This window comes from Monopterus albus, unplaced genomic scaffold (genome assembly GCF_001952655.1).
Source record: "Monopterus albus unplaced genomic scaffold, M_albus_1.0 scaffold345.1, whole genome shotgun sequence".
In the NCBI taxonomy this organism is placed as follows: Eukaryota; Metazoa; Chordata; class Actinopteri; order Synbranchiformes; family Synbranchidae; genus Monopterus; species Monopterus albus.
The window spans coordinates 413,876-424,032 of record NW_018128225.1 but is presented as its reverse complement, the minus strand read 5'-3'; the positions used below and the strand labels follow the sequence as shown (position 1 = coordinate 424,032).

The 10,157-nt window shown below is 40.9% G+C and overlaps 1 protein-coding gene across 2 annotated transcripts; it reads left to right on the top strand.

Moving 5' to 3' along the window:
- Nucleotides 1–3,998: 3,998 nt before the first annotated feature.
- Nucleotides 3,999–8,612, top strand: dusp12 (dual specificity phosphatase 12). Of its 2 annotated transcripts, none has more exons than XM_020625087.1 (8): nt 3,999–4,091; nt 5,044–5,308; nt 5,751–5,864; nt 6,078–6,196; nt 6,337–6,424; nt 6,677–6,768; nt 7,971–8,050; nt 8,455–8,612. In XM_020625087.1, the coding sequence occupies exons 2-8, from the start codon at nt 5,046–5,048 to the stop codon at nt 8,596–8,598; spliced, it is 900 nt and encodes a 299-aa protein (XP_020480743.1). In that variant the 5' UTR covers nt 3,999–4,091; nt 5,044–5,045; the 3' UTR covers nt 8,599–8,612. The 2 variants fall into 2 exon arrangements, with proteins under 2 accessions (XP_020480743.1, XP_020480742.1); XM_020625086.1 differs by having other exon boundaries at nt 4,033–4,248.
- Nucleotides 8,613–10,157: the final 1,545 nt, after the last annotated feature.

Here is a 10,157-nt window from a genome sequence, read left to right as displayed (position 1 = left end):
CGGCCCCCACACGCTGAAGGCTCTGTCCAACCACCTCGATGCCCTCAGGAGCAGCAGCCCTGATGCTGATGCCGATGCCGACCTGTTCAGAAACCAGTTTGCACTGGCGACCTGGACCATTCAGGGTTGTGCCAACTCCCTAGCAGGGGACATCTGGTCTCTGGATAATGAAATTTAAAAAGCTATTTTCCCCTCGTCCTTCCCTTGTTCATGGTTTGACCCTCTTCTCACAGTTGGCAGTGTGAAAACATTAGGCTGTTTAATTCACAATTCAACAGGAACACAGCTCTGCTGATTAAACATACTTGGAAAGTGATAAAAGCGGAGCAGGCTGATGGATCCTAACACATCACCTGTTCATAAATCTGAGCATTTAAGCTGCCTTGTCTCCCTTCTTTCTGAAATTCTGTGTAAAGTTAAACATTTTGTTTTTGATGTACCTGAGCCTTCCGTGTTTAACAAAAAGAAAAAAACCATAAGTCACAAGTCCGCCCCAAACACACACAAATTGAAAGGAATAATTCTATAATAATTTTTCTATGAGGTTCTTAATACTGTGAATACTTTGATGCTAGTAATGACTAATGTCCATGTAAAGTGGCATTAGTACTTAAATTGGTGTTACCTTATGAGTTGAATGTAGTGACAGTGAGTCATTTGTTTCAGCACAGTATTGGGTCGATTTCCAACTCGGACTGACGAAGGAGCAGGATGATATCATAAGCTAATGACTTAACGTTTGTTTACCATAATCGGTACAATTCAGAACTGCTGGAATCTCCTACTGCTGTAGCCTCATGTTCCGTAGCTGGTTTGCTACTCACCGTCATAGACTCAGAGGTTGATGAAAGGACCAAAAATTCATTTGCAATAGCAGCAGTCTAAAAGTAGGTTTGGGACAGTCGGCTGTTACTCGGCACCATCCAACACCCAAGCTGCATTAATCTAAGTCCTAATTGCAGTGCATGTAACAACTTAAAAAAAAAATCTGAATTTACAAATTATGTGAATTGTCCATGTCCTGACATGAGCACAGATACACCTTGTGAAAACAAAGGGCAAAGGTCCCCAAGTATGTGGCACTGAAACCGAAACCACATGTGTATTTATTGTTATTTATCAGTGGCAGAGTTCACTATAAATACTTTTTGAATGATTTTTTTAAATCACTTTTTATATAATTTAGTAATTTCAGGAGCAGTGCCTTCCATAGTTATGACAGTTATACTGTCGAAATGACAAAAGCAGCATCTGCTAAAAGATGTGTACATGTTGACCGACGGCCAGTGCTGAACACACAACAATCAGGCACTTCTCAGCAAGACACAACTGTGAGATTTATGGTTTTTTTTCTCTAAACTGACACTGGATTGGTCTTTTACCAAGGCCAGATTGCTATCACACCTGATGGTGCTTGGCCACACTGGTCCCTTGGAACATGTACATTTCTCATTCTGACAATATTATCAGGAGCAGTGTCTCCCATAATATGGAAAAAGAAGGTAGTTTTTTCCTACCACTATCCGTATCGGAGGCAGTGCCCTCCACATTTCACGGTAGGGGTGGGCATTTATTTTTTTCATCGGGGACAGTGTTTCATGTGTGTGTATATACACTGAAATGCTATACAGTGTATGTCTGCATTGTTAGATTCCTAAGACGTCTTGCTTATATCTTCATTGTAGCTTCCTCCCAGTCAGAATACAGCCTGCAGCTTGTGATCGCTGATCTGAAAGAGAATAAGTTTTAACATTTCCCATCTGTCTGTTTATCAGTATCAAGAAGCTGCATGTCTGATCTTTTCTGGGTTTCTTTATTCAGTTTTTATTTTTTTCCATTTAAACAGATGTTGTTTGTGCCGCATATGGAACAGATATGTGGGCGTATTACTTTAAAGAAAAGATGTTACGAGCATGGTTTGACCACTATGGTTGGAGCGATGTGGTCCGGTATTCTCAGACAAGATCGTTTTGAGTATGAACTTTGATTTAGTGTGAAACTACATTGCCTTCTATTTTGATGTGTTGCTTCATTCTTGTTAACTGTTCCTTGTCTCTTTGTTTGCCAACTGCATTATAGAGATGGGTTTCTACATACATTGTATTGTGGAGGATGAATATTTGGATTGTTTGTAATTTTGCATTTTCTTTTTTCCCGATTAATCAAAGATTACTGGTGTAAAGGTCTGTTAAGCTAGAACGCATCTAAAGTTCTAGGAAGGATGACAAATGAAAAAGGTGAACAACAAATCAGTGTAAATGGGTTTAAAAATTACAGTTACAGTAGCTGATGGGGTCTTCCTTTGTTTATCTAATCTGCCATGTCTGGTTACTTTCAGGTATTTTAAGTACCTCCATTAGAAAACATGATATAGCCACTTAAATTACTCTATAACCCATGCTCACACATCCACAGTTTGAGTGAGTAACAGGTCTTCTGGGCTATAATGAGGCATGTGCTGGACTTTGCATTTCTAATATTGGCAGTTTGCTGACCACTGGAGATATGGTATGGTCCACTGGACTGTCTTTTGATTTGGGTGCTGAAAGGTTGGCCATTCAATTCCCGGCTTCTCAGGTCCACATGGTGAAGTGTCCTTGAGCAAGATACTGAACCCCAAGGTGCTCCTGGTGTGTGAGTGTATGCGCTTGGGAGTGTGAATGGGTGAATGGGCAAATAGTGTGAAGCACTTTGAGTGTGCTGTAATGCATAAAAAAGTGCAATACAAGTATAAGACCATTTACCAAATGGTGTGATTAAGATGCACACTACTTGTTTTGCAGTTTGCTTATCTCTTGCATTTTTTTAAGGATGTGTATACAGAGAACAATTTTGTGGTTTCTATTAATGGTGCACTATTCTGAGTGAGAAGTGAGTGTTTCCATCTCAGCTGTCATGTTCTTTTTTGCTCGAAGGCCAAGTTTGGAACTGAAGCTGGCATTCATATTATCACCTTTAGATTACAATATTTATCATTTTACTTTGATGTATATGTGACCTCTGTATCCTTTGTTTGTCTTTTTTTACAGCACATTGTTTACATATTTGAAAGTCCATACTATCAGTTGCGTGATCATAGTGTTCAGTTTGTTGGGACTAAAATAAAACTGAACACAAGATTCTTTGTCACCTACATTTCAACATATATCTGTATAGATATTTATCACAGTGGACTGTTACCCTTTTTTTTAGGTATTTTACAGCTTACATTAACAATACCAAATACCAAATACTCAGCCAAGGTACAAAACAACTGACACCTCAGATACATTTGTAGAATATTAACCTGCTAAGTGAAATGACATACTGTATATCTGCATTACTTAAAATTTGACTAAGTAAAATGGTCATCTCTTGTCAGCTTTGTCCTGACAGACACTAACAGTGTTTCCCAACACTGGCAAGCACCGTTGTGATCTTGTCTCAAACCCGCTGATTATTCTGGGGAAAATGGGAGACCAGTAATTTATATTGTTATGTAACTATAATGACAAAAGTGACCACAGGTTATCTCTGCAGCAAAATTAAGTCAGAACTTCTAGAGTTTGATTCTATGCAGGCCTAACTCTGGTGGTAGAAAGTTTAAATTAACTCAATAATGTACTGAAGAACAATTTTGAGGTATTTGTACTTTACTTGAGTATTTCCCTTCATACTTTCACTTCACTACATTTCAAAGGAAAATCCTTTTACTTCACTACATTTATTAGATAACTATGGTTACTTGATACTTTTCTGAATAAGATTAATAAAACAATACAGTATAATCATAAATCTTTATCGATTATTGTGGGAAATTCACAAGCTGCCCAGCAGTAATTCCATTTATAAGTAAATAGGTAAGTAAGTAATTTACTTTCGGTACTTTAAGTATGTTTTTGTCCTAATACCTTTGTACTTTTACTTAAGTAACATTCTGAATAAAGGACATTTACCTGTACCTACAGTATACGTGAGTAGCTTTACTCTGTGATATTACTACTTAGTGAGAACGAGCCTAAATTGATGTTACACAATTGGATGTGACACCGGAACTTAAAGACTCCGTCAATGTTTCCAGCCGGGCGGTTTAGAGGACGAACCAGAACTGAGTAGGACTTTTCACTTAATTATTTAAAGTCAGTGGTCTATTTTTTTGTACTCTGATTTAATTTGAATTAGTACATCCCATGTTAAAAGCGGTAAAATCGTGAGAGTAGGTTTCACTGGTGGGTTTAAATGGCTGACAGGCTGAGCTAAGCTAACGAGGTGAGTTAGCTAACTACACTATGTCTTCACACAAAATACACGTTAGATCCATGAGAAACACGTATACAACGATAGTTCACGTCACTATACTGAGCTGGGGCTACTTGGGGTTTGGAAGAAGCTTTTCTGACATAATTATTGTTTGCTCGGGTGGCATTTATATAAACGGCACTGAAATTGATAAAAGAAGTGCACAGCACATGCAATATGAGAAGTCAGGCAGCCATTGACGTATATAGAGAATCTATCTCCCCATAATAAGAATGAAAATATATGTTTTTAAAAACATGCATTTGTGTGTGTTTATATATTTTGTTTGTTTATGTTTTTCCAGTGTTTGTGCACCTTGATAGTGGGTGAAGTTGCATCAGTAACTTCTGCGGTATTTTGCCATGTATTTTCAGTGTGACATGTGCGTAATGTGAATAAATGTAATACAAAGAAAGAAACAGAATTGAATGATTCCACATAGATTATAAACGATGTCATTTGAACAAGAGGTTTCTTAGGTTCCTGATATCCAGCATTTTCAAATAGGCCTAAATGCAAATAAATACACAAGCATTTATGTTAAATATTGCATTTAGTGTTATTTCCTCAGTTCCTGGATTGGTACTTTGTCACAAGTCTGTGCAGATTCTCAGTCATCCAGGTCATAGTAAGCTGAAAAAAAACTTTAAAAAAAATCAACTGGGCTAGATTTCTAGGTCGAAGATGTTTCACCTCTCATCCAAGAGGCTTCATCAGTTCTGGCACTGTTCAGTCTTGTCACAAGATACTGGTCTCTCTCTGCAGTCATGCTCCTGGTGGATCCCGGCCTCTTCATCGGCACTGCGGCCGACCTCAGCGACAGGCAGGCACTAGTCGAAGCAGCTGTCACTCACATACTGTCTGTGGACTCTGTAAATCCCACCCTTCTGCTACCTGCTGATGGTGGCTTTCATAGAAAGTGGGTGAACGTTTTGGATGAAGCAACCTCTGATCTCCTGAGTCACATGGACGACTGCTATGTATTCATTCAGGAGGCTGTGAATGAAGGCCAGGCTGCACTCGTTCACTGGTAAGGTGCAGAAATCAGGTGCAGTGAACCCCTCTAGGGTTCTGGGTTTTACTTCCTAATGATTTTTGACAAATTTCCACATTATGAAAGGTTTTTGTCACTAAAGAAACTGAATGTTATGGTGGTGGTGTCAGTTTTTAAAAGTTACCCGTTTCTTTGTACTCTAATTTGCCAGAAGGAGTGAGTATGAGTGTGTGTGTTGTCTGTCTCTAAGTGTCAGCCCTGTGATAGACTGGCAACCTGCCCAGGTTGTACCCTACCTGTCGCCCAATGTCAGTTGGGATAGGCTCCAGCCCCCACCCCTGTAACCCTATTCAGGAATAAGCAATGTAGATAATGCATGGATGGAACTTGTTTAAGGTTAGGGTCAGTCTCCAGGAAATGTAATGCTGTGTACAATCCCTGCAAGGAATGAAAACATGTGTGTATATGTGTGTGTCAGCCAGGCTGGTCGGAGTCGCAGTGCCACCATTGTGACTGCATATCTAATGAAGAGATACCAGCTGAGCTTCAGTGAGGCTTACCACAGACTGAAGAGAGTCAAACAGGATGTCCAGTAAGTACTTCGGTCTGTACCTGTGTGTGTGTGTGTGTGTATCTGTATCTGTCTGTCACTGGTGTGTCTGCACTGTTTCCTGTTTTTCCCCTTTAATTTACTGACTGGCTTCACTGGGAAAGTGAGCTTTTAGGAGCATTTTGTCAGCGTGGATGGACATGCAGCGTTATTTGACAGAGGACAGATCACTGATATCTGATGGATGTGTTTCAGGGTCAACAGCAGTTTTGAGGAGCAGCTGTGTCTGTATGAGGCTATGCAGTGTGAAGTGGACACCTCCAGTCCTCTCTACAAACAATACAGACTGACCAAGATTACTGAGAAGTTCCCTGGTAAACATGGAGACACCAAGCTGAAGCATAAAATAATAAATCAGAAACCAACAGACACACTTTTCTTTAATGGATCATTGTGCATTGATTTCCAGTGTTGACCTTTCTAACTGTGTGTGTGTGTGTGTGTGTGTGGACAGAGTTGCAGCAGGTTCCCAGGGAGCTGTTTGCTGTTGACCCCGCCCATTCCAGCTCCTCTGAAGTAGCCTATCGCTGCAGGAAGTGCAGGTGAAATGTGGAAAAGTGTACTCAGTGGCTGAATGGTACTTAGAATAATTCTGAATTCATTTAAAAGATCTTGAAAGACCCTCAACTAGGAAGCTGTACTGTCTTTGTCTTCCAGTCTACAACAACAACAGAACTCCTGTTGCTGTCTGCAAAAATTACACCCATCCTGTCTTTATCACTGTGCTTAAAGGAATAATTCAACATTTTTAGTAAACGCTATTCTGACTTCAGCTTCACACTTATCCTCTGCAGACGAACTCTGTTCCGTGGTTCCAGTATTCTCAGTCACCCAGTAGGAGAAGGAGCATCAGCCTTTGGTCACAAGAAGTCCAGTAATCTCACTGGTAAGAAGACAATATAAAACATACTGTTGGCTAGCTCATGTAGCTCAGGGGTTTTCAAACTGTGTGGCAGGGAGAGGCAGAGAGGCTGCATGAGGTGAAAAGGACAGGACCACATCAGTGTTTGGAAAGCAATGGGACACAGCAGTGAGTGGGACACGCAAGTATGATGTGATATGGTGGTGGGTTGGTTATGGTTTGGGCTGGTACGGCTGCCAGTGGAACTGGAACACTGGCATTTGTAAGTGATTTCACTGCTGACAGAAGCAGCAGACTGAATGCAGAGCTTTTCAGGGTGAAGAAGTGGAACATCCTAAACTGGTCAAGACAGTCACCTGATGTCAGTCAGACTCTGCTGCGCTACACTTACTGAAAACAGAGACCCCAAAACTAGAAAGAACTGAAAGTGGTTGGAGTGAAGCCCTGGGGGAGTGTTACCACGATGTAAATACACTCAAGTTAACACAGACTTCATCCATTATTTGCTTCTTCCGCTCTCTTTTTTGGAATTTTTGCCTTTATTTATAAATACGTTGCAAATAAGAACGGCATAGGGCGATAGAGGATGTGACATGCAACAAATATCCCCAGCTGGAACTAAAACCAAATATGTTATGGCCATGTGGCATTCACTGTAACCATTTGGCTGCCACAGTGCTCCCAGTATGTGCGTTTCTTTTTCCAGCTTGAATGTGCCAAGTACAGAACTTAAAGAACAAAATGTGTGACTGTCCAAACACCTACCTGGCTACATGAGTAACCAGGGCACTTTTGATTCATTATAAACCATGGTCGGGATTTGCTAGTGAAAGTCTTGTATTAAGACCTGCACCTCTGAACAGTCATAAGGATGCATCAGAGACATTCCTGCATAGATGAACTGTAACCTGGCTCTTGTTAGAATCATACAGGGTTGTGAATGAGCAGAACATGTAGCACATGTAAAGATACAGAGGCAGCACTGACTAAAGTGAACATTGGGGAAAAAATAATTATTATTGTCATAAAATATTCATATGAAAAATTCAGTCCCTTCAGGGGTTCCAGTGGACCGTCTCGTCTAGAGATGGCCCTGGCTGACCCCTTTTATCATTCTAAGGAGTCTAAACGTAAGCTCCCTCTTTAGCTTCAGACATGTCCACCCTGGGCAGAGGTCCAGTCAGTCATTTTGAAGTGATTATCATTATCACTCTAATGTTCTTTAGGAGGTGTCCAGTGTACATCTTACTTCATTGAACCAGTGCAGTGGATGGAACAAGCTTTACTTGGAGTGATGAATGGACAGGTAACAGGCACACACACACATACATGTTTCCATCACTTCAGGTCATCGAAAATATCATAAATGGGGTACGGTTGACATTTTGAACCACATTTCTAAAAGAACTTCCTTAAAGAACTATTAGTGTTATTTCCCAGTGAAGTTCGATCACATATTTTTTTAGAACTAATTGATGCTACACTGTTTGTCTGAATCCCTCGACCAGAGCTGGTGATGGAAACATGGTTCAGCTTCCATACCTGCGTGATGTTAGTTACGATCTTCACTGTGATGGTCTGCTGACCTACAAGTCCAGACCTTAGAAGCATGTTGGTTTCTTTATCTGCACTTACAGTCTGATACTTCCCTGCTCTCTTCTCCCGTGTGTGTGTGTGTGTGTGTGTGTGTGTGTGTGTGTGTGTATATAGCTGCTCTGTCCTAAGTGTAGATCCAAGCTGGGCTCATTTAGCTGGTGTGGGGACCAGTGTTCATGTGGTCGCTGGGTCACTCCTGCCTTCCAGCTGCACCGTAACAGAGTGGACGAAATCCAACAACTGAACATACAGAAATAACCCCCCCACACACACACACACAGCAGCTGTCTTTGTGAGGACACTCATTTGGCCCTTATATTAACTTCACATCTAATGCTGTCTTTCCACTGCCACCAGAAACTGTCCCACACTCAAGCCAGCTGGCCAGCTGTTGGCCCGTGCTGCTTGGCCCCAGTACAGCTTTGTGTTTCCATTGCACAGTGTGAGCACTGCTCTTGGAGAATGCATCATTGGTTTTCTACCAATCAGAATGTAGTGACATAGACGGCCGAGCTGGGGGTGGATCAGAATACTCGTTGACTTGATTCTATGCTGGGCTATACATCGCGCTTTTCAGTTTCAGCCCAGGCAGTTCTCTTTCTAAGACAGTCAAATCACACGAACCCGCTCTGGTGCATAACCCCAACCTTGACCCTAACCTGAACCCTAAAACCAAGTCTGAACCCCCACTTAACCCTCTGAATGTGTGAGAATGGACCAAAATATCCAAAACTCCAGCATGTCCTCACAGTGGATAGCCATACAAGTACACACAAGTTCAAATGAATACAGTCTCCACTGACAGAAAAAGGCATAACACGGTCAAGCCAGTGCTGTTGCAATCTGTAGTCTAGTGTTCCTTTTCAGAATGAATGATTCAGAGAATTTATCAGCTGTAAGAAAAAGTCAATGTTTGCGTCCAAGGATTTCCTTTGAATCACACACATTGTAAATAAAAACATACTTGTAAATAATAGAAGACAAGTTTGCACTGATCTTTGTTACTGAACAAACAAATCAACAGTGTTCTACGTGTGGAGAATATTTTAAGTGACATTGCTGTTCCATTGGTCAGTATATAGCAATAATAGAGCGGGGGCATCACCATTTCACAAAGGTTTCATGGAAGTCTGCTCTTTTGATGACGTCACTGTCACATCCAAAATCAAGTGAATCACTTGACAGTGTGCATTCCTCTAGGTCCAGGTGGATGACTTGTTCTGTCTGTTCATGTCTGAGCTCTTCCTCCCTTGTGTGTTTAGTTTTCATTCACATCCAACAGAAACATTTGGTTCCATCGACTTGATATTGCAGTTTGATTTAAGATCCAGACTGAGAGAAGAGCGGATCACGCTGTGTTGAAGTTCAGCAGATTTACTTGTCATGGACTCCAGTTTCTAACAGGCCGATCATAAAAGCAGCTGCGCTCCTCAGTCATAATTCACATGACATAATACTTTCTACAACTAGCAGACGAGCTGACTGACTAATGTACGTATTTCCACTCGATAATTCCATGAATATACTCATATTTTCTGATGCTGAATCCAACATAAACCCTCAGCTTCACTGGGACTGCATTGCATGGGCACAATTACAAGTTCTAAATGGGACAGAATACTTAGACTAAAGATTACTTGCAGACTCAGCAGAGGTTTAACAGAACATTACACTTAATAGAAGAGCCAAAAAAGACTACTTGCAGCCTTTAGAAATCCAACATTTTTTAAAATAATTGATTAATCTTGTTGTACAATATGTGTCCACAGTGGTGGAAGAAGTAAGTAGCAAACTACAGCATCCAATACTTTGTTACA